Source organism: Cheilinus undulatus, linkage group 2, assembly GCF_018320785.1.
Source record: "Cheilinus undulatus linkage group 2, ASM1832078v1, whole genome shotgun sequence".
Taxonomy (NCBI): domain Eukaryota; kingdom Metazoa; phylum Chordata; class Actinopteri; order Labriformes; family Labridae; genus Cheilinus; species Cheilinus undulatus.
In genome coordinates, this window is record NC_054866.1 from 38940142 (window position 1) to 38963524 (window position 23383).

General features: G+C 38.3%; 2 protein-coding genes across 2 annotated transcripts; both read right to left on the reverse strand.

The window, feature by feature from the left end:
• Positions 1 to 5385: 5385 nt before the first annotated feature.
• LOC121516037 (dehydrogenase/reductase SDR family member 11-like) lies at positions 5386 to 11836 on the reverse strand. The gene is made up of 7 exons (XM_041797076.1): positions 11570 to 11836; positions 9832 to 10041; positions 8075 to 8169; positions 7314 to 7443; positions 5941 to 6033; positions 5793 to 5858; positions 5386 to 5650 (listed from the first exon to the last, which is right to left on the reverse strand). Exons 1-7 carry the CDS (start codon positions 11699 to 11701, stop codon positions 5609 to 5611), a joined length of 768 nt encoding a protein of 255 aa, XP_041653010.1. The 5' UTR covers positions 11702 to 11836; the 3' UTR covers positions 5386 to 5608.
• Positions 11837 to 14206: 2370 nt separating this feature from the next.
• On the reverse strand, positions 14207 to 21821 carry LOC121518057 (dehydrogenase/reductase SDR family member 11-like). Its single transcript, XM_041800247.1, has 7 exons — positions 21325 to 21821; positions 18331 to 18540; positions 17431 to 17525; positions 17053 to 17182; positions 15454 to 15546; positions 15308 to 15373; positions 14207 to 14375 (listed from the first exon to the last, which is right to left on the reverse strand). The coding sequence occupies exons 1-7, from the start codon at positions 21454 to 21456 to the stop codon at positions 14334 to 14336; spliced, it is 768 nt and encodes a 255-aa protein (XP_041656181.1). The 5' UTR covers positions 21457 to 21821; the 3' UTR covers positions 14207 to 14333.
• Positions 21822 to 23383: the final 1562 nt, after the last annotated feature.

A 23383-nucleotide genomic window follows, 5' to 3' on the forward strand; every position in this document is an offset into this window, starting at 1 on the left:
TTGCACATTATTTTCACCTTTAGCCCTCAAGGGTCAGTTGTAACACCCAGCGCGGAGGCTGAAATCCTCCCGGTCAGCTGATTCTCACATGGTTGCATAAGAGGAGTTTATCTTGATGAGTATGAAAAGATCAAATTAGATCTCCATTTCACCTGGCACATAAAGTATGAAGGCTATCATGTTGAGGAAAGGTCCTCAGACACACTGTGGGGTATAAGGTTATCTCATTCAGAGCTTTGAATAATGGGAACTTTGTGACAAAGAAGACTTTCATGCAGGAGCTCAAGTTCCTAAATTTTTGGAAGACACCCAAGCATTCAAAGGAGCTTGGAATTCAGACACGATCATAAGCTGAAATGGCAGAGAGACTAACACAGTTGGATATGTGAAAAGACCATTTTCTCACAGGGCGGGGAAAGTATGGCTGAAATTTTCCATTACATCTGCAGGTTTATTAACTCTGAGGGTGACTTTAAGGTTCACATCTATGGAAATGAATTTGACAATTACTTTTTCAACATCATAGATTTTAGGATAGTGGTTGATTTTGGAATTCATACACATCTTGAGAAAAATCTGACTTAAAGCTCCTGTGAGAAGCATTTTTGTTGTTTTTGGTGCCCCCTGTGGATGACATGAAATATTTGATGTCTTTGTTAAAATGTCCTGTACATACCTGAGTACGTTTTTCCAATACTAAAAGGATATTTTGGTATTTTTCTTAGAGTGTTGCCCCTTCAAACAGGACATGCTAGGGGAAGCTAGTCTATCCAGCTCTACAGATGGGTACAGCAGCTCCACCTGATTTATTGAGTTTTAGGTTAAATCAATGTTGGCTCAGTTGTTCATATCAAACATTTTTGAAGTGATTTTTTTTTTACACCCAGAAAGCCTCTGTGTTTGGTACTACTTTGCAATGCAGGCTTTGGCCACCAGCTATGTGCTCTTCCGCCTCAGGGTATTTGAGCAGCTGTTTGGGTCTGTAGGCTTTAAAAGAGGGAACAACAGAGCAGACTTCAGAGCAGGTCAGAGAGGGAACGATCTCTCTTAACCACAGGAATTTTTGGCAATATTATTCAAACCATCAGATAACCTGACACTTACTTACCTTGGTCAGAAGGGGGGAATTTGACACAAAATCAGCCCAGGTCCCTTGTTGTGTGTGTCCCATTTGAGTCATGTCTCTGATGACAACTCTTGTCCTCCTCTTTTAATCGCCAGACTATTTCCTGACTGTGAATCTTTGATATAGAAAATGCAATTAAAAATGTTTGTTTTGGCAGGATGTTATTAATAGTGAAGTCTGACACATAGCCTGCTGCAGCATTTCAGTCGTTAGAAATAAGAATATAGAAATAATCGATCTTTTTTTCTGATGGTCTTGTTTGCTTTTTTCCCCCAAGATTTATTATTGGGCATTTTATGCCTTTATTGATAGAGGAGGACAGGGACGAGAGAGCTGGGGAGAGACATGCAGGAAAGTGCCACAGGCCGGATTCAGACCCTGGTTGACATGGGACACGCCTTAAAGCATCAAGACACCTACACCCCATTGTCTGCTTTTTATAAGTCATAAGGAGGCGTTCTTAATAATTTGAGTCTGTCGTAATTGGATGAAATCAAGAAGGAGTCTTGAAAAATGAAGGCTTTCAGATTTTCTTAGACAGTGGTTCCCAACCTGGGCTCCGGGCTCCCCTTAGGGGGGATACCAGCTTAGCTTTTCTTAAATAGAAATCAGAAAAAAGGTTGGGAACAACTGTTCTAAGCTGTGAAATTACTTGTGTCTGCAAATGGTTTGAAGATGGGCTGAATCAGGAAGGAATGGGTTAAGATGTCCTGCAGCGGATTTGAAGTAACAGTACATTTGTGTCAGAGAGAGGAAGAATCGGTAGCAAGATTAGTGGGCTTATGTATAGGAAAAATGAGGTGCTGATCTGGCTGAGTGGTTCCAGTATGTGCCTAACATACAGGGGCGAAGTCCTTGACAAAGGGGCCCCAAATTTGACTCTGATCCTCCATCCTTGGCTGCATGCCATCCTTACTCCTGTTCCCCATATCTACAACTCTATCCACTGTCCTATCCAACAAAGACAAAAAGACAAAATAACCAAGAATACTTAAAAATTACTACACTGCAAAGTTTAGGTACTCCTCCTCCCACCCCTTGGTGCAGATATTACTGTGAAACATGACAGGTTATGTAAGGGGACGAGTTTTGGTAATGCATATCACACACATTTACATAAAATCCATAGTATGTGCATCAATGAGAGGACAGCACGGTCCATGGCACCCTATTAAGGACAGAATCCAATATCCCATTATATTCACAAACACAGCAGAAAGCCTATTGACTGAGAGAAACTAACCTGTTCTGGTTAAATTGTCTGGCGTGGCACTGATGGATGAGGAAAGGAGAGGTGGTGCCTCTGCTTTCATAACTGGCAAAGAGAAGAAAATGCCTTAGATTGGCATGATCCAGACTTTTCTGCTTCTGTAGGATGTGCAGAGTTTTATTATTCATTTACAATCTGCTCTGAACTTAATTTTCTTTCCTTTTTCTAACTTTCATTTGGTTTCTGTCTGGTGACGATGGCAAAGACTGACCCATTTCTCTGACACACATTTAGTGTTTGGGTGCGAGGAGCAGTCCGGTGCCTAAAGCCAAAAAAGACTGTGTGCCAAGTACTTTGCCAGCAATTCAAATGTACGCTTTGAGTAAATGTATGTTAATTAACATCAGAATGACCATGGGTGATGGTTGGCAGTCCCCGGCTAACCTTGGCTATCCTTTGGACTGGAAACTGAGCAGCTTTCTGCAGGCAGGACCACAGAAGGAGATGAAGGTTTCTCTTTCACCGGGACCACCTCCATGCTCTGGTACTCCCTGAAACAGTGGGGTATTTAAAAGAGCAGTGTGTTATAGTCAAACAAATGTCCTATAACCTTACACTAAGGCTTTGGCCCAGTATCAATATGGCAATACATTGATGTCCTGACTTGTGCGATACATTATCATATCACTGTTTATTTAATTAAAAAAAACTTAAAAGAGCTCCCTGGTAATTTGACAACTTTTTAGAGGCATTTATATTCTTCAGTTAATTTTTTGATACTGTGATGCATCATTATACAAATGTCTCACGAGTTTTGAAGAATTGCTGTATGGGCTACCTACCATATTGTATCATATCCTATTCTGAGTAACCTGAGAGTTCCATCCCTACTTTACAGTCCAGGCCAAAGATATAGGCTGTATATCCATTTTTAACATGTTATGTATAAAATGTAAGTTAAATAAAGGTACAGGTGACAAAAATATCAAGGAATAAGAGAGACAATGGTGTAATGCAGTGATCATCAACTGGTGACCCGGGGTCTAAATCAGGTAGCTGTAGAGAAGAGAGGAGAAGGGAATGATTTCTTACCATCTAGTTATAAATTGCTTTTGAGTTGTCTGTTAGCTGAAAGTGGCATGGTGTTGACTGAAAGAAACAAACACTAAAGATTTAAAAAAAAGAAAAAAATGCTAAGAACATACAAACCAGTGGAAAGGCTCCTTGGTGTGTCGTATTAAGAGGATATTGTGCTTGTGAACATAGAGAACTACAGTACCATTAGCTCAGCTCAAGGGCTAGGAAACTGGTGCAAAGAGCTAGCTAGGCTTACTGAAAAAATGAACAAAATCAACTTGGCACCATCTTGGCTCTTTTATTGAGACACAGTAAGTATAGTTTGTTTAGTAAGAGTAAAACCCAACATAGTGTTGTATTTTAAAGCTCCAAAAATTTTGGAACACTGAACCCTGAAAACCAGGACGACACTCAGAGCAGTGTCTTCTCCATGCTAACTCAATGACTAGTAGCATGTTAGCATTAGGTAACTGACACCAAATGCGTAGCTGTGCCTCATGTGTTTTTGTTTTCCTACACGTTATTTGGCCTGATTATACAGCTAAAAAAGTTAGTTGTTTGTATAGATTGAACACTAATGCCTGAGACTTACCGGTGCCCATTTTTGGTTGTCTAACGTTTTTTTCTGTATAGTCCAGTCAGCAATGTTGCTACCATGGTTACAAATACGTTACTGAACGTTTTCTTTGAAAAATGTCGTCTTACCCTTCGCTTTACTAAAATTTCACACTGTAGAAAGAAGGTCAAACAAATTTTGAAAGTTAAACAGCAGATAAAATGTTTCAGGAGAAAAAAAAGCAAGTTACATTTCCAGAAAGATATGTTGGACTTTAGTGTTTACTTAATGCACCATGTGTCTGGAATATAACTGCATTTATACATTTTACATTTTATACACCTGTCAGACACTCAAAGTCTACCTGAAGGTCCAATTGTATGATACAAAAAGAACTGATTCAAACTGTTTGAAGGGAGAAGATAAAATACATTTGAAGTCATTTTCCCCTTAAATTCCTGGAAAATGATAGACTACATACGAGAAAATAAGCATGCATTATAACATGATCATATCAAATTATGTTGTTTTTGGATAAAAAAATTGTGAATATCTGGCTTAAGTGGATAATGTTTATGTTGAAAAGAAGACCACCAGTGATGCCTAAAACACTGATCCTTTTTTCAAGTAAATAAATAAAACCATATTAGACTGTAGACACCAGAGGAGGCCTACCCTTCTTATTCAATATAAGAAATGAAATTATAGCACATCTTTTTGTTAAATTGTCTTTTTTATTTGACACCCAATTAGTCTACAGTGTGTGAGTCATCATCCATAAATACAGCAGCACTCACCATTGGATCAATATTGTGGTAGGAGGTAACATTGTGCTTGTGACCTCTGGTGGGCAAAGCTTGTAAGGTCACTGGGTTTTTCCAAGTTGCTCAAAGGAAATAATTCTGCATGCACATTGCCTGGTTTAACCTACTTTTGCAGCTTTCAAGTAAGTCTCTAGGCCTTCCTTTTCTCTAAGAGCCCAAAAGTGGCCATTAAATACCATGCAGATTCCTTGGTGCAGACAAAGGTTTACCCTAAAATTTAGTCATCATGTAAAGTCTCTGCAAAACACCATAACTGGCACAAGGTTGTATTCTTTGCACATTTTGCAAGGAGTGGTTGTAGCGTTAGTCCTAGCAGATGGCTAGCTTTTAAAAAGGGGGAATCTCATGATTATACTGATTTCTCTTAGAAACTGTTTCCTAAAAGCCTAATTAGGACCAACATGCCTATGATCTTGTCAGTGTAAACAAAAGAATAACTAAAAAGATAAGGTCTTCAAAGGCTGAAGTTAAATTTGTAAGTCATTAAAGCTTAGGATAGTGATAAATATAAAATATAAATGTGATATTACATGCTAAATTTAACCAATGAGCTTATTTCAGTGACATCTAGTGGACACTTGAGGAAAATGTCTTGAGCTCACCCTTTTATTTCATCTTTTCTTTTCACCTTACTTACATCCAGTAAAGTTTCAGACATGAAAGAGAACAGATCAAGTCAGATGTCAAGTGCAGATTTAAACTCATATCAGATTTTAATCTGTATTACAGTACACATATCAAAATTAGTTATAAATTTCATAGATGTAAAAAAATTTGTCAAATGAAGAAAATGTCTGCCCTGACATAATGCAATCCTAGGACACCTGCTCTGTAGATCGCATCTGAACGTCTCCAATCTGAGGTAAAAGATAGATAAAGGTTATCTCATAACAGAAAGCTACTGTTAATGCAACAACAAAGCAGCAAGTGTTGAAAAAATGTCAAACATCATATAGAGAGCAACACATTCAAAGAATGTAAGTAGGGGAAACAACACACCTGCACATGTGAAGGGGCACTCAGCACATATGTAACTGCATTTGCAAGATCAACAGCTTGCAAAGCCTGTAATAGAAGCCAACAGTGAAATAACATTCACCTAATTTTAAGAGCAACACTTAATGAGCAGAATATTAAGACTATTTACCTTTAGATTAGATAGAGTAGCAGCAGCTTTTTCAGGATTGTCACTGTAGAAACGTTGAAAAAACTCAGTCTCCACTACACCTGGAGAAATACACTGCAGAGGAAAGCATCATCACGAATATTAGTATTTTCATTGGTCATTGATCAAAACGTGGCACAAATGAAGCTCAGTGAGTTGGTGAAGGGTAGAAATAGACTTAAGGTGCAGATGTTTTTGTTTACATGAAGCAGTTTAATGTGTGGGTTAACACATTTTTTTAATAAAACTTCTTTTCATAGGTTCTTTGCAGTTGTGTGATTCTGATAATGCACAAAGGTCCGTTGGGGGTCAAGGTTTTGGGGACAGCCATTAGGACTGAATGAGAATGGAGGAAATTTAGTACTTCTAATGAACCTCTTCGCTGCACCTATCAACAGAAATGTCTACATACATTGAGTATGATCCCTACACCTTACACAAAAGTTTTTTTTTTCCCCATAGTTTAACCAGTGTAGCTGGCATGGAGGTGAATGTTCCAATTTACTCAGTCCTGCAGACCTCCTGCCCTCTAGTGTCGTCTGGCCAGATGAAGGAACACAAGAGCCTTGAGGAGTCTTGTTCTGAGCTAAGAGGCTAGCTGAGCTCCTCTAACATAAAAAAATCCTCATTTTGTCATAAACATGCTTATAATCAAAACAGTGACGTGTTATCAACTAAATAAACCTTGTTGGGTAATTGGCCGAGAGATGACGAGCTGTTCACGAATGAGCCAGCACTCTGAAATGGCTCCTATCTTAGCCATGGTAGCTAGGTCCCATTGGAGTGCCAGTTTGCTTTCCTCCATCCTTTGTCATCATTTGATCCACATTTAAACGCCAAATGGCCACAAATGAAGAGCCACTTGGGAGCAAAACAACCAGCTCTACTGAGCTGAGCCAAATGATCTGGATCTCTTCAAAGAGATGTATTTCCCATCACAATGAGCAAGACTGGATGCAAATCAGGACACATGAGGAAATACATGAGAGATCAGAGTTTTTTGAGCTTCATCACTGAAAAAATGTACACAATCAAACCAGGCTTTATAGAAAAGGACCATACATGAGCGGGATGTGACATCGCTCACCCAGGCTTTAAATGGAGGCTTTTTTAAATTCCTGCCTAGTGCCATTTCACCTTGAGTTTTCATAAAACTGTTTATTTTTGCATCAGTTTTTCACTACTTTTGTCATGCAAAAGGGATACGCGCTTGGTATGGTGCACAGCTATAACCTTGCTGTTTTGTTAGCGTTTCTGCAGAAATCACCTCTTGCCCCTTAAGGGAATTCTCCTCTGCTGCGTCACGTCATCTGCAAAGAACGTTTTAACACATATGATCAGTGCTGAGGTCTTACCGTTGCTTTGATGTGAGTTTTGGCCTCGCGTAGCTCCTGTCTCAAACCTTCTGTCAGGGCTGTCACCGCGTACTTTGTGGCACTGTAGAAATGTGCGTCAGGATGTCGAACCACACGGTGTCCACTCATGCTGAAACAGAAGAATAATAACACCTATCTATGTCATGAGCTAACTTTGGCTATAAATGCTGAGGTGTGTGGCAATGGTTTACTTGCTTCATAATTATCCTTATACAAACAAACATTAAACAAATACCTAAATCAACCCTATCACCAGACATTAAACTAAAACATTAGTACTGATAATCATTTTCCTGTGTGCCAATTAACTGAACTGATTGAACACCACAAGTTAAAAAAAAATCTGAAACATTGACAACTTAAGTTGGCATACGGCTGCAACAAACAAATTATGATGAATAATCTGGAAATACTTTGATAACTGATATTCTGTTGTGGTCATTCGATGTATGGACAAAAGTTTAAAAATTTCTATGTGTGGACAGCAGATCTCTCAGTTATTGACTGCTTTTGGCCCTGTTTTGAATCAGGACATTGTTATGAAGATTTTGCATTACAATTACAAATTTAATTACTTTTGGTTGCCATATCTGATTTTATTTGGTTTTTTTTACGAAAATGTCTACGCATCCCTCAAATACAAAATTATTGTTTCCCAGTCCCAGTGCAGAACAAATCAAGAGAAATGGACATCAAGCACAGATTCAATAAGCTTACATACTAAGTTGATAAAACCTTACCTGTTTATGTGTATTATATGCCCATCATCGATATTTCTTTCTTTCATTGACTGATAGGCTTCACGTGTGCAAATAGACAGTCCAAGAACATTCACCTGCAAGAAATGAATGTTAAAATTTAGGAAAATTCTGGGATTAAAACATGAACATCATACATCTACTACAGGTACATCTCAAAAATTAGAATATCTTGTATAAGTTCAATATTTTTTGTCACTCATTTCAGAAAGTGAAACCCATGTGTTGATGATTATGGTTTACAAATAATGAAAATGCAAAATTCAGTGTCACAGAACATTAGAATACTGTGAAAAAGTTCAAAATTGGAAAGTCAGGGTGTCACACCCTAATCAGCCAATTAACTCCAAACACCTGCAAAGGTTTCCTGAGCCTTTAAATGGTCTCTCAGTCTGGGTCAGTAGGCTACACAATCATGGGGAAGCCTGCAGACTTGACAGATGTCCAAAAGACAGTCATTGACACCCTCCACATGGAGGGTAAGCCACAAAAGGTCATTGCTAAAGAGTGCTGTATCCAAGCATATTCATAGAAAGATGGGTGGAAGGAAGAAGTGTGGTAGGAAAATGTGCACCAGCATCAGGGATAACTGCAGCCTTGAGAGGACTGTCCAAAATCCATTCAAGAATTTGGGAGAGCTTCACAAGGAGGGGACTGAGGATGGAGTCAGCGCACCAAGAGCCACTACGCACAGACGAATCCTAGACATGGGCTACAAATGTGGCATTCCTCATGTCAAGCCACTCCTGAACCAGAGACAACGTCAGAAGTGTCTTACCTTGACTGTCGAGAAAAAGAACTGGACTGTTGCTCAGTGGTCCAAAGTCCTCTTTTCAGATGAAAGTAAATTTTGTATGTCATTTGGAAATCAAGGTCCCAGAGGAAGTCCTTTTCCAGCAGGACTTGGCACCTGCCCACACTGCCAAAGGTACCAAAAGCTGGTTCAATGACCATGGTGTTACTGTGATTGATTGGCCAGCAAACTGGCCTGATCACAGAGAATCTATAGGGTATTGTTGAGACAAAGATGAGAGACACCAGAACAATGCAGATGACCTGAAGGCCGCTATCAAAGCAACCTGGGCTTCCATTACACCTGAGCAGTGCCACAGGCTAAGTCTTCAAGCCATGCCACAATGATGCTGTAATTCATGCAAAAGGAGGCCCGACCAAGTATTGATTTTATAGAAATGAACATTCTTTTAAGAATCCTGACATTTCTGTTTAAAATATCCTTTTTTATTGATCTTATGTACAATTCTAATTTTCCGTGACACTAAATTTGGGGTTTTCATTATCTGTAAGCCATAATCATCAACATTTCAAGAAATTAAGGCTTGAAATATTTCACTCTATGTGTAATGAGTCTATATAACATATGGGTTTCACTTTCTGAAATGAGTGACAAAAAACTTAGAATTTTTTCATGATATTCAAATTTTTTAGATGTACCTGTATATCACTGCATAAAAATGAGTTTAAACAGATGCTTTCAAAGTCTGCAGGTGGAGTAATAATTACAGATGAAAAAATATTAGATTGCAATAAAATGCAACATATTTAGTGAGTGTATTTCAAATAATACAAACTGATAGGTCGTTTTGACCAAATGATCAAGATCCCCTATCCTGTACTATGTAAAGCCACTTATGGCACTAGAAACTTTCATACTGCTTTTTTGAAACATATATTCAACTGTTCAGTGACTAATGTTTAAAACAGAACCACTGAGCTCTTACATCCAGCATGTTCTTCCAGCCGCTAGTTTTCCCGTGTAACAGCGGTTCTGGATGACCCAGGCCAGCGTTGTTGATGCACACATCCACACCTTTGTGCTGAGCTTTGATGGCAGAAAACATGGACAGAATCTCCTCCTCTTTGCTCAAGTCACACTTGAAAGGCACAAAAACACCGCTGTGGCCAGCACTTTTACACTCAGCAGCCAGGTTCTATAATAAAACAAAAGACAGATGTATCAGAATAAGCTTTAGAAATGATGCACAGAAGAAGGTTTTATTTCAATACCTTAAATTTACATTCTCAATTCTTAGTCATAAAATTAGTCTTCCCCCAGCTATACAAAGGTTCAAAAAAGCTACCATTGGTATGTCAGAAATACCTGCAAAAAATGTAATAGCAATTTTCAGATGATGATCAATTAATTCTTTTTTAAAAGAGCTGAACCACTTCATTATGTATACCTGCTGAAGCACTATCAACTCAAATATGTAATCAGACAATCATATGGTAGCAGCCAGTCCATTTTGGCATTTAGAAATGGTTAAGGTGATCTGCTTAAGTTTCATTTAAGAATTAGAATAGAGGAAGAAGGAGAAAAGTGATTAAAGTGATTGAACATGCCATGGATGTTTGTAGTCTGACAGGCTTTTACATTGTTTACTCTAAATTCTGACCCCTCCATTCAAATGTTGCAGCAGAAATTGAGACTCATCAGGCCGGGCATCATTTTTACAAATCTCACCTCAACTATAGTGAGCCTGTGTGAATTCTAGCCTCAGTTTTCAGCTCTTAACTGAAATGAATGAGATTCATAGTGGTTTTCTGCTGCTGTAGCACATCTGCTTCAAGTTACAGCATGTTGTACATTTAGAGAAATGGTTCAGTGAAAATCCGGTACAATCAGCAGTTTGTGTCATGCTCAGACCAGCCACAACCATGGCACATTCAAAGTCACTTAAATAACCTTTCTTCCCATTCCGATGCTCAGTTTGAACTTTAGCAGATTGTCTTGACTGTGTCTACATGCCTAAATGCTGCCATGGGATAAGCTGAGGAGATATTTGCGTTAAAGAACCATTAATGTATATAATAAAATGGTTGGTATTCATTTCCTTACATTCAGTGCCAATATTTCCTTCTTTCCTTTTCTTACATGCCTTATATTTAAGGTCTATTCCAGAACTTTTTTTGTACAATCATTGTAAGAAATTTAGTTGCATTCAAGAACATACACTTTGACCAAAGTACTCCATAATACACTTTGTTCAACTTCTACAAAAGAGCTTGTAAATCGAGTGTCAAGGTGTTGATTTCAGGATTGAGGAAATGGTGACATTAACAAAGAAGTCAACTACCTAATACCTAACCATCCTTACATAATCCTGATGCAGCAGGAAACGTGACCAAGAGAGCAATAACCTAGTGTCATAAAGGTGCATAAATGTAGTGTGATTTAAACTTTCTAGTAACAAGTATGATGTTCAAAATCTCTGGCTTGAAAACTGTTGATGTCTTCATTTTTTTCCTTTATAGCTGTTCTTAAGTCAATGAGGTTGGAACATGAAACAAAGTGTATTATTTCTCTAGGCTGCACACAGTGGCGGTTTTGTCTAAATACAGGTTTTTTTTATGGAAGTTCATAGTTTAGTTTTACCTTTTCTGCTGGTGTCTCATGTTAATTTCTGCATTTTGACCTCATGTGAAGCGCTCTGCCTTTCCCTAAAGTCCAAAACAAACCTGTAGTTTTTCCAGGTCCCTAGCACAGCCCACCACCGTCATGCCCTGCCGGACCAGCTCCTTAGCTATGGCGGCACCAATCCCCACCGAAGCTCCGGTCACCAGAGCCACTCTGCCCCTCCAGCGGTCCATCACAGCTGGTGCTCAAATGACCTGAAATTAACTGAGCCAGAATATTTAACAGGGCTGCACGGGGGTTAGCTACAAACTAAGCTCGAGCTGTTGCAGGTGCTCGTGGACGCAAACGTCAAAATGTTACGCTCTTCCTCGTTGATGTAACCCGGAAACAACGTCGACCCATGCTGGTTCTGAAAATAAAGTGCGCATTTTTGTAAGAAAAATGATTCTAATATTTATTTATTTATTTAGATGCGAATTAAGATGAAGTAATTAGCTTAAAAAGATTTTAAAGCATTTGAGCTATTTATCATTGTATGTTTCCATTTAATTGAATTTAATAACAGATTTCGTATTTTAACGTTGTCATTTATTCAGTCATTTTCTAAATTAAATAAAACGAGTAGCTGTTGATAACGTTAGTGTAAGCATTACTAGCATATTTCAGTATTTATGAATGCTTTAATTTTGGAGTTTTTTGTGCTCTGGCTGGGCTGTTCACAGAGAGCAGGCAGGATGGACGGGCTCTTGTGACATTAAGACTTGATTTTTTCCTACATCTAAAAAATATATATTTTTTTGTATTTTATATTATGTATTAATTTATTGACGTGAATAAATTACTACCACATTTATACAGCAACCATTCTCTATATGCACTTACATATCTGTGGATGAACTTTGAGCCCTCATGAGCCAAACATGTGGGATCCAGGGCCATTAATGAGTTTAAATGATAATAATTCAGATAAAATAAAAACAAACCACTACAAGGAACTAATCAAAAGCTGTTGTTTTTTCACATTACACAAGACAGCTGATATAATTTAAGTCACATGATCGCTATTGTCGATTAGTCTTTCTTGAAAAAATATTGCCAAAGTGATTTCAGCCACCAGTTTGAGTACTTCTCATGGTAAATAAATATGTTCAATATGATACACAAGGTAAACTGAATGCTATAATGAGCTATTTAGTGACATCTGGCGGACACTTAATGGTCCTTTTTCCCTGTGATATTGGCTTACCTTTTCTGTTCACCCACTTTTTCCCCTTTCTTTTATAGTGCATTCAGAGCGTTATCAGACAGCCTTCACTTTTTTCATTTTTTTGCTGTGCAGCCTGATGCTAATGTCATTTAAATTCATTTTTATTACATTAATCTACACTCAGTACCCCACAATGACAAAATGAAAGCAGAATTTCTAAACAATTTTCAAATTTGTGAACATTTTTTATTTACTATTATTTTGTTTGCAAAAAAACAAAAAAACAAAACAAAAAACCTCCATGTGCCATTTTTCCATAAAGCCCAGATCAATGAAGGACTGCAGTGATGTTTGTCCTTCTGGAACTTCATCCCACACAGGATCTCTAGAGCTCAGTCAGAGTGACCATCTGGTTGGTCACCTCTCTTACTAAGGCTCTCCACCCTCTCCCTTTTTGCAGCCTTCCCTAGATCTGTGCCTTGCAACAGTCCTGTCTCTGAGCTTTGCAGAAAGCTCCTTTGACCTCATGGCTTGGTTTGTGCTCTGATATGCATTTTCAGCTGAGGTCTTCTATAGAGAAGTGTGTGCCTTTCCTAATCATGTCCAATCAACTTAAATTACCACAGGTGGACTCCAGTCAAGATGTAGAAACATCTCAGATATTGAGGGAAATGGGACGCATCTGAGCTAAATTTCAAGTGTTTTTGTAAAGGGTCTGACTCATGTCAGTGTGATCTTGCTGTTTTTATTTTTCATACATAAAAAAAAAAAAAATTACAAGTCTGTTTTCATGATGAGGTGCTGGGTGTAGATTAAGAAGAACAAAAATGAATTTAAATGACTGGAGCACCAAGCATCAAATTAACAGAACTGACTAAAGTCTAATTCAGTTTTGAAATGTAGTTTAATTTAAACATTTTGGCAATAGTTCATGCATTCCTCCAGAACGGTAAACTTGTGTTTGCTCTTCACCTCATAAAATGTCTCATTGCTCAAAACTTCCTCTGCTGCATGTCTGCTATATGTCACATCCCTCTAAGAATATATTGTACTGTATAAGAACAAAAGGAGGGATAGTTTAAGTATCTGTTCAGCTCACTGACTCATATTAGTTTCTTCCACTGACATCACTATGGCAATCCACAATTAGCCAACAAAGGGAAGACAACATTATACATAAACACACATACTGTACAATAAAAACGTAGTTTAAGCATTATATCTAAGTATGATTACTAAATGATCAATCACTGAACTAGAGCCACTGTTAGGTTTTGGATAATGGTAAAGTATTTTGAAAAAAGCATTTTGACTCTGCTGGGTTTCCATCACTGGCTCCATGAATAAAAATGTCAAAAGATGCTTGAGTAAGACCTCAACCCTGAAAGCACTCTTAAAGGCATGCTTGTTCAGGGGAGAGTAGGCATATAAGGAAATCCTTTAGAATTTATTTACTCTTTAACTCCACCTATTTACCGCCTCAATATAATCAAATTCAATACTGACAACAAAAATTATTGAGAGCAAAAGATTTATGATCAAATCAGCCTGTTTATTCTGAAAGCTGGCACAGAATTACAGTACTATTTAAAAAACAGTGATAAATTTAAGATGCTGAAAATCAATCAGGCTGAGAGTTTGTCAGCCCTGATGGGATACTACAAGGACTGTTCCACTGGTTCAATCAGGATGTCTCCAATCTGGAAAAAAAAAGAAACAGAAAAGTTATCTCATGATGAGAAAAACACTGCTAGGTTATTTTTAAAATCCATCAATCCATCCATTCTCTATACCCCTTATTCCGTTCTGGGTCGGGGGCTGGAGCCTATCACAGCTGTCACTGGGTGAGCAGTATTTAAAATCAAAAGCTAAAATATATATTAAAACAAAAACAAAAATGTAGTAAATCAATTTAGAAAAAGGGTGTCAAACTCAAGGCCTGGGGGCCAAATCTCCAAATTCCCCACAAGATAATATCCTATTTTTAACCCACCAGTATGTGGTCTGCAGATTTCCTCTAGCATAAAAATGTAAACGTAACCTTGGTGACTTAAATATCCTTTTTAAGTCTTAAAAATCTGAAAAATTAAAAAGCACAAAAATTTGATACAAAGTAAGGAATGTGGGAAAAGGAAATTATTTGTTTTCATTTCTTATTCTCTTTTAACATTTAAGATTCACAGTTTTAAATTTTAAATTAGGTTTGAACTTTTATAATGTATTATTTTGAATTTTTTTCTCATATTTTGACATTTCTAACTCCTAACTCTGGCTTTTTAATCCCATATTTTGACCTTCTAAATTCATGATTTGACATTCTTTTACATATATTCGCCTTTTAAAAACACTTTTCAATTTTCATTTCATGTTTTGACATTTTATCTCAGAATTTGAGCCTTAAAATATCTACATTTTTACCTTTTGAATTCAAAATTATTCATTATCAATGCCAAGTCTTTTTTTGTATTTTATTACTGGTAAAAATGAGGTTGATATTTTATAGTTGAAATGTTGACCCTGATAGACTCTCAGGTTAGACCTTAATCTAGAATCTTGCACCTGCTGTGTTTAAGTTTGACACCCCTGCTTTAGAAGAATCACATTTAACATATCTCAGAAACAAATTACACACCTGCACATGTGGAGGGGCACTCAGGATGTAAGTGACTGCATTTGCAATATCAATGCCTTCCAATGCCTGTAATAGAAGTAAACAGTGATTTAATATGTCTACTATTTTTGTCAATACTGTAGGAATGAAGGGTTAATAATATTTACCTTTAGATTAGCAAAAAAAACAGCAGCCTTTTCAGCATCCCCATCATATAAGCGCACAGCAAATTCAGACTCCACCAAACCAGGAGAGATACACTGCAAAAGAAAAGGATCATGTAAATACACTATATTGCCAAAAGTATTCGCTCACCTGCCTTGACTCACATATAAACTTAAGTGACATCCCATTCTTAATCCATAGGGTTTAATATGATGTTGGTCCACCCTTTGCAACTATAACAGCTTCAACTCTTCTGGGAAGGCTTTCCACAAGGTTTAAGAGTGTGTTTTATGGGAATTTTCTACCATTCTTCCAGAAGCGCATTTGTGAGGTCACACACTGATGTTGGATGAGAAGGCCTGGCTCTAATTCATCCCAAAGGTGTTCTGTTGGGTTGAGGTCAGGACTCTGTGCAGGCCAGTCAAGTTCATCCACACCAAACTCTCACACCAAACTCTCTCATCCATGTCTTTATGGACCTTGCTTTGTGCACTAGTGAGCAGTCATGTTGGAACAGGAAGGGGCCATCCCCACACTGTTCCCACAAAGTTGGGAATATGGGATTGTCCAAAATCTCTTGGTATGCTGAAGCATTCAGAGTTCATTTCACTGGAACTAAGGGGCCAAGCCCAGCTCCTGAAAAACAACCCCACACCATAATCCCCACTCCACCAAACTTTACACTTGGCACAATGCAGTCAGACAAGTACTGTTCTCCTGGCAACCGCCAATCCCAGACTCGTCCATCTGATTGCCAGATGGAGAAGCGCAATTTTTCTCTCCAAAGAATGCGTCTCCACTGCTCTAAAGTCCAGTGGCGGCGTGCTTTACATCACTGCATCCGACATTTGGCATTGCGCTTGGTGATGTATGGCTTGGATGCAGCTGCTCGGCCATGGAAACCCATTCCATGAAGCTCTCTACGTACTGTTCTTGAGCTAATCTGAAGGCCACATGAAGTTTGGAGGTCTGCAGCGATTGACTCTGCAGAAAGTTGGTGACCTCTGCGCACCGTGTGCCTCAGCATCCTCTGACCCCGCTCTGTCATTTTATGTGGCCTACCACTTCATGGCTGAGTTGCTGTTGTTCGCAATCGCTTCCACTTTGTTATAATACAACTGACAGTCGACTGTGGAATACTTAGAAGTGAGGAAATTTCACCATTGGACTTGTTGCACAGGTGGCATCCTATCACAGTACCATGCTGGAATTCACTGAGCTCCTGAGAACGACCCATTCTTTCACAAATGTTTGTAGAAACAGTCTGCATGCCTAGGTGCTTGATTTTATACAGTTGTGGCCATGGAACTGAAAACAATTTCATTGCACCTTGTATAGTGACAATAAATGATTCTGATTCTGAAGTGACTGGAACACCTGGTTTTAATTATTTGGATGGGTGAGTGAATACTTTTGGCAATATAGCGTAACTGTTATTATTTGTCTGATATGAGAGAAAAATGTTTTAACAGAGCTGGTGAAGGGATGAGAATAATTCAGGTTCTGCTTGTTTTCAGACATTTTCACTGTTCTGTGCAGCAGTGCTGAATGTGAGGAGTTAAGTGTTTTCTAGATGGAGATAAACAGCACTGAAGTCTTACAGTGGCTCTGATGTGAGTCTTGGCCCCACGCAGCTCCTGTCTCAAACCCTCAGTCAGGGCTGTCACTGCAAACTTGGTGGCGGTGTAGAAATGTGCATCAGCAAAATTATACACATGATGTCCACACACACTAAAACAGAAGAATATTTGAAGATATATTTGTACGTCAGAAAAGGCATTTACCTACAGAAATGAGGGCTAATGCCACTGCTATTAGGCTGATCTTCCAAATGACGTTCAATGGGCAAGCATTTCTTTAAATACAAATCATTACCTTCAGTGACAGTTATTTCTTACCTTCTGTGTAAGTATTAAATCAGCAGAAAAAAAGGAGGTTAATATTCAAACATATTTCACAGTAAGTGAGTAAAACTGTACCTGTTGATGTTGATGATTTGCCCATCGTCAACATTTCTTTCTTTCATTGACTGGTAGGCTTCACGTGTGCAAATCGACAACGCAAGAACATTCACCTGTAAGATTACAAAGTAAGAAAATACATCAGAAAGCATTAGTTAAAGTTACAGTATGGAGTCTGAGGGTAAGAAACTGTTTAAACAGTTTGCAATAGAATCTAATGAAAGCTGTCATTATTTTGGTAATTTTTCAAATATTTATGAAATTTTCTCTCAGTAATTCTTCATGTTTGGTCAATGTAGAGATATCTATTTATTGGATGATTAACTGCTAATCTTCAATAATGCATCATGTTTTGCACATAAAAATTGTACTAATCAAGCCAAGATTTGACATTTTATACAATAATTACCAAGGTTGGATTCTCTCTTGTTGTCCTAGGGTCAGAAATGACCCGCCCCAGCCTTTGTTTTGGCTCTACTATCTTCACTTATTCTCATTTAATGTTTCTGTTACACGATGGAGGGGGGTACAATGGGTAAAATGAGAGAAGACTCATGTTTATGGCATCATTTCTCTTTTTTTCTCTCAGTTACTAAGAATGCATAATATCACCATATTCACAAAAATCTTCATTGTTCCCTTCAGTAAAATTATTTCAAATGTTCCTTGTTGTTCAAACTAAAGGTAACTCTGCCCTAAATATGAAAGAGGGCATTGCTTTGATGTAACTTGAACCTGGAGCCACTGTAGTAGTTATACAGTCCTGAGCTGTAACTCATCATAAACTGAAGTTTAATTGATCATAAACAATGTCATAAATGCCCAGGCATGATATCAAATGTTGCCTTGATATGTTTAAATGTGGGACAGGGTGTTCAGCACCACTGTGGTCAAAATGTCTCAAATAGACCCTCTTACATCCAGCATGTTCTTCCAGCCGCTTGTTTTTCCATTCAGCAGCGGTTCTGGACGACCCAGGCCAGCGTTGTTGATGCACACATCCACACCTTTGTGCTGAGCTTTGATGGCAGAAAACATGGACAGAATCTCCTCCTCTTTGCTCAGGTCACACTTGTAGGGCACAAAAACGCCGCTGTGGCCGGCACTTTTACACTCAGCAGCCAGGTTCTGAAATTAGGACAAAGAGATGTAAAACAAAACAAGCTTGATGATTAACTGAAGCGCCGTAAATTTTATTATCAATAACTTGAGTATATTCTCAAATCTTTGTCATTCAATAAATATGCCCCCCAACTATTTAAAGAGTACATTTAAATAGTTTTAAGGATTAAAGAGCTATTTAAAAGATAAACACAATGTGGTAACAACAAGGCTGTGCATAAGGGGGGATAAAGGGGAGAACTTTGTGGGGCCAAGCCAGATGGGGGGACCACAGAGGTGAGCAATATCATGGTCCATTATAAAGTTAGTCTGTGATTATCATATTTTATTTTTGATCTAAATAATAACCACCCTTATCAAAGAAATAAAAAATACATTTTATTTATTTATGCCGTAGCACAAGTTTTTAAAATGTAAACCCCTTGGCACATTGAACTAAACCATTTGGAAAGTAATGTCGGATCACAAAGCTAAGCCATGATCTACATCAGGGCGCCAGAGAACAAAGGAGGAGGAACTGGAATAACTTGAAGAGAAAAATAATAAAGTAATTGCTGAAGGAAAAGAAGGTGAAAATTGGTGTAAAAAAGGGTTAAAATGGACAAAAAATGGCTGGAAAAGAGTGGTGAAAAGTGGTTACAGAGCGGCAAAATGAGCTATAAGTGGCAAAACAGAGAAAACATGGATAAAATGGGTTAAGAAACGTACAAAAGGGGGAAAAATGGGCACAAACTGTGGTGAAAAGGGGTTCAAAAGTGGCATGAATAAGTAATTTGAATTTGCTTGTACTAGAAATCAAGAAAGGAGCCCATTTCTTGTGTTAACACTCTTTGTGATCAAGCCAATGATCATGTGAAAAATTAACAAGGAAATCAATTGTTCCTGCCCTTTACTGATTTGGTAGCTTGCATAAGACTGACACAGCAGAAAATATTCCACTACAAAAGCATTCATTAACATTTACTTCCATGTCTGTATGCAGTTTGTGCCATGGACTTCTATGTTCAAAGATGGAGCAAAGGCCCATCCGAGAGGTCTGATTGGTTATCTCAGTGCCTCCCCAAATATCTAAAAATATAATTGTTTTATTTGTGTTATCAGAGGCTGGACTTGTGTCAAAGTCAAGTATTTTGGCTTTGGTTCAAAAGACTGAAAGTATTTTTCTTTTCATTTCAGTGCAGCACAATTTTATTGTTTTAAATTGTGACATTGAAAATACAGAACATCTTTTTGTCCACTCCTTAAATGATTAAGCTAAGAAGATTAAAGTATCCCAGCCTCTTGTGTCACTTTTTAATGTCAGAAAATAAAGAAAGGAATATAACATATGTCTGAGATCCTAATAAGTTCAAGTAGATCTTATCAATGGAATTAAAATGTATATAAATGCTATTCTTACCTTTTTGAGCTCACTGAGCTCTCTCTCTCTGTATGTAATATACAGTGTGTATATATATATGTGTGTGTGTGTGTGTGTGTGTCTGTCTTCATATGAAAAAATGGCAACTTTGTTTGCATAACCTACTTTCACCTTAATTCAGCATAGGCATTTATACGGGAGCTTAAATGTTTATCAGCTTAGTTAGAGGCTCCTTCTCTGCATGAGCCTCATATAGCCTTTTCTTGACCATGACGACACACAACTACACTCCCATGCAAACAACCCAGTCCTGATAACATCTGGTCAATCCACTAAATATTTACAGTGGGCTTGTGGTGCCTGGAAGAGGACTGTAGGATGTAATACTGCCCCTTCCTGGGGAAACTTTCACAACCTTTTTGCACAACCAGACACATTTTTTATTTGGGATCATAAAATCTGACTAAAGTACTCCTCAACACACTTTGCTCTACTTCTACAACCACTGCAAGAGCTTGTAAATTTAGTGTTAAGGTGTGGATTTGGAAGTACACAAATGATAACATTAACAAAGAGGTCCACTATTCCTATTCATCGTTATGTAACAGCCTTGTGCAATGTTTTGTGCTGCCCTTTAGTATTATTTCTAATTGTCTGATAATGCTAAGTGATTGTGGTAGACACAAATGAAAAATAATGAGAAGTTTCATTAATAATTGATTAAAAAGGAAGTCCTATACCTTATTTTTCCAGACTTTTACCTTAGTGTACCAGTGTTGCTAGTGTACCATGTTTTGGTACTTTTAAAGTTCAATAAATGAATAGGAGATGAGAAGTCACTATAAATCTCATTAGAGAAAATAGAAATGGTAAAAAAATTTGCATTATTACGATTGTGATTTAATATGCATTTTTAAGTTCCTAATCTTCTATATTTCTATACAAGCAATTATTAATTCTATATTATCATAAACACAATATTTGGTAAATTTCACTAAGGCTGAAGATGAAAAAAATGCATTATATTTATTATTTTTACTGCAAATTGCAAATTCCATATAAATTCTTGAACGGAAGGAAAGGATCATTTCGTTTCTTTTTCATTTTTATACGAAAAACATAATCATTGAAAGTAGGACTTTTTGCAAACTATTCCAGAAGAAACTGACACTTAAATGTTTGCATGTTGTGTGGAGTATATCATCTCTGCTTCAAAAATGTTTGAACTGGCATTTTGAAACATTTAAGGTAAAAGACATATTGCACGGCTGCGATTTGAAAATTACAATAGACTATATTGTGATTTTATCTAAATTTCGATTTGCTTGTACAACCCTAAAATGCCCAAATATCTCTGCTAGTGCATTTGACCTCATGTCAACTGGTTCCCCTAACAACCCCAGTGAGAAGCACGTCTGCAGTTAACAAACCTGAAGTTTTTCCAGGTCCCTGGCACAGCCCACCACCTTCATTCCCTGCCGGACCAGCTCTTTGGCTATGGCGGCACCAATCCCCACCGAGGCTCCGGTCACCAGAGCCACTCTGCCCCTCCAGCGGTCCATCACAGCTGTTGCTCAGACTGCCTGAAATTAAATTTAAAAAAATCACAGTATTTCGGCTGCGGGGACACTGGGTTTAACCTGAGCTTGGTTCTCGTGAATACTGCACGGTAAAGTTTTCATAAGAAGATATAGTTCAGAGGCGGAGCACCGATTACTCCCACGCAAACAACCCAGTCCTGATAACATCTGGTCAATCTACTAAATATTTACACGATCAGTGCTTGTGGCGGGGCCGACTATACGCAGGGGCAAGAGGGGGCAACGCCCCCTCAAACAAATGCCTTGTCCCCTCAAATCAAATCCGCCAAAAAGGGCAGAAGCTTCCTCATCGCTCTCTCCCCTCCACTCCGTGCTGTGGCACACAGCCGCCCGGCACGGGTGGCTGTGTGGGATCTACTGTCTGCAGTCAGCATAGACCCTCCCCCCAGGAAACACCCAGCGCTTCTGTAACCTGTCAGTCACTCTGAGTATCCTGTAGAGTTCAATGGAGGGAGCCGTGATGTGATTGAGAGAGAGCGCGCGCGAGCGAGAGATGGTTGTGCACGTCATGCCGTGCGTGTTCTTATGTGCGTGCGTGCGTGTCTGCAAGAGAGCTAAACTCTCGGAGACCGTTAAGACGGCAAATATTGTTGTTTTTGGCGTTGGCTACGGCCCACAGTAGCCTGCACTGAGTTAGTGAAAGCTTATACAAAGCTGGAAAACGTCCTGTTGTATTGGAAGAGTGGAGTCCTGATAAAGTAAACAAAAAGTCGAACGCTGCAGTTTTATACAATATAGCTAGCAAAACATTCTGGTGAGAGGAGTTATGAATTAGCCTCATGTTATTGTACTGCACACCCAGCCGCCACATACACTGATGTAGACAGCTGTTAGGATCAGATGTTTTTGTGCTCTTCATTGGTGTGTTAAAGGAGCAACCCCCAGCATCTAAAGGTGAGATAACACAGTCATGTCTGTCTCCTGTAAATTATAATAATTGTGATAAGTCTATTTATCTCTCTGAAAGTGGAGTGTGTGTTTAACCCTAACCAGTTACTGTATCAATGATATGAAATATACAGATTAATTCTGTTATGTTGTTGAGCTTCATAAGATCTGCTGTTTTTCGAGAAATAGAGATGCAGGTGGAGGTCATGCACCTGAAATCAGTATGTTGTGATGGTTGGCTGTTGTTGCTTGTCATTAGAGGAGTTATTTTTGGTGTACTTAAGCTGTCCGTGGACTTTTATGGAGTTTTGTTCGTTCGTCAAAAGAAAAAGCACTAAATATTGATTATTGGGCTGTTTTTGTGTATTCTGGCGGTTTTTGGACAAGTTTTGGGCTGGAAACTATCAGCTGTATCTGGCAACACTGATTGTGCAGTGAGCTGTGTATAGAGAGGCTTGGCTGGTAAGCATAAACAGCCTGTCATACATAAGTGTGGTCTGAGGTTTGTCATTGTCAGGGTCTTTACTTGATGATAATACTGATAGGCCATTTGCACATCTGAGCGACTACATTAAAGTGCTGTTGTGCATTTCATGAGAGAAGTTGTCAGTCTCATTTCTTATATAGCATAATGTGAGCATGTGTAGATAGATACTTTATTATACATTCATACTGTCTTGTAATTCTGCTTGATTTTTCTCTCAAAATGCATCAGATTGATGCTTTTAAATATGAAATATTCAAAATTTTCTTACAGGGGAGAATTCCCCCGGACCCCCCTAAAGGGGTCGTATCCTTCTCACCTTTTTAACCCCGGCCCGTTTTCATGCCTGCTACAGAAAGCCACACCCAGTCTCTAGTTCTGCATGCTGGTTTGAGGTGGTTTGATGATAATAGTAATAATAATAATAATAATAATCAGTAGTTTTTACAAAACTTTTACTCCCTTTCCATTCCCACTGGTTTCAGCAGCTCATAAAGAGCTTTATGTGTTTCTGCA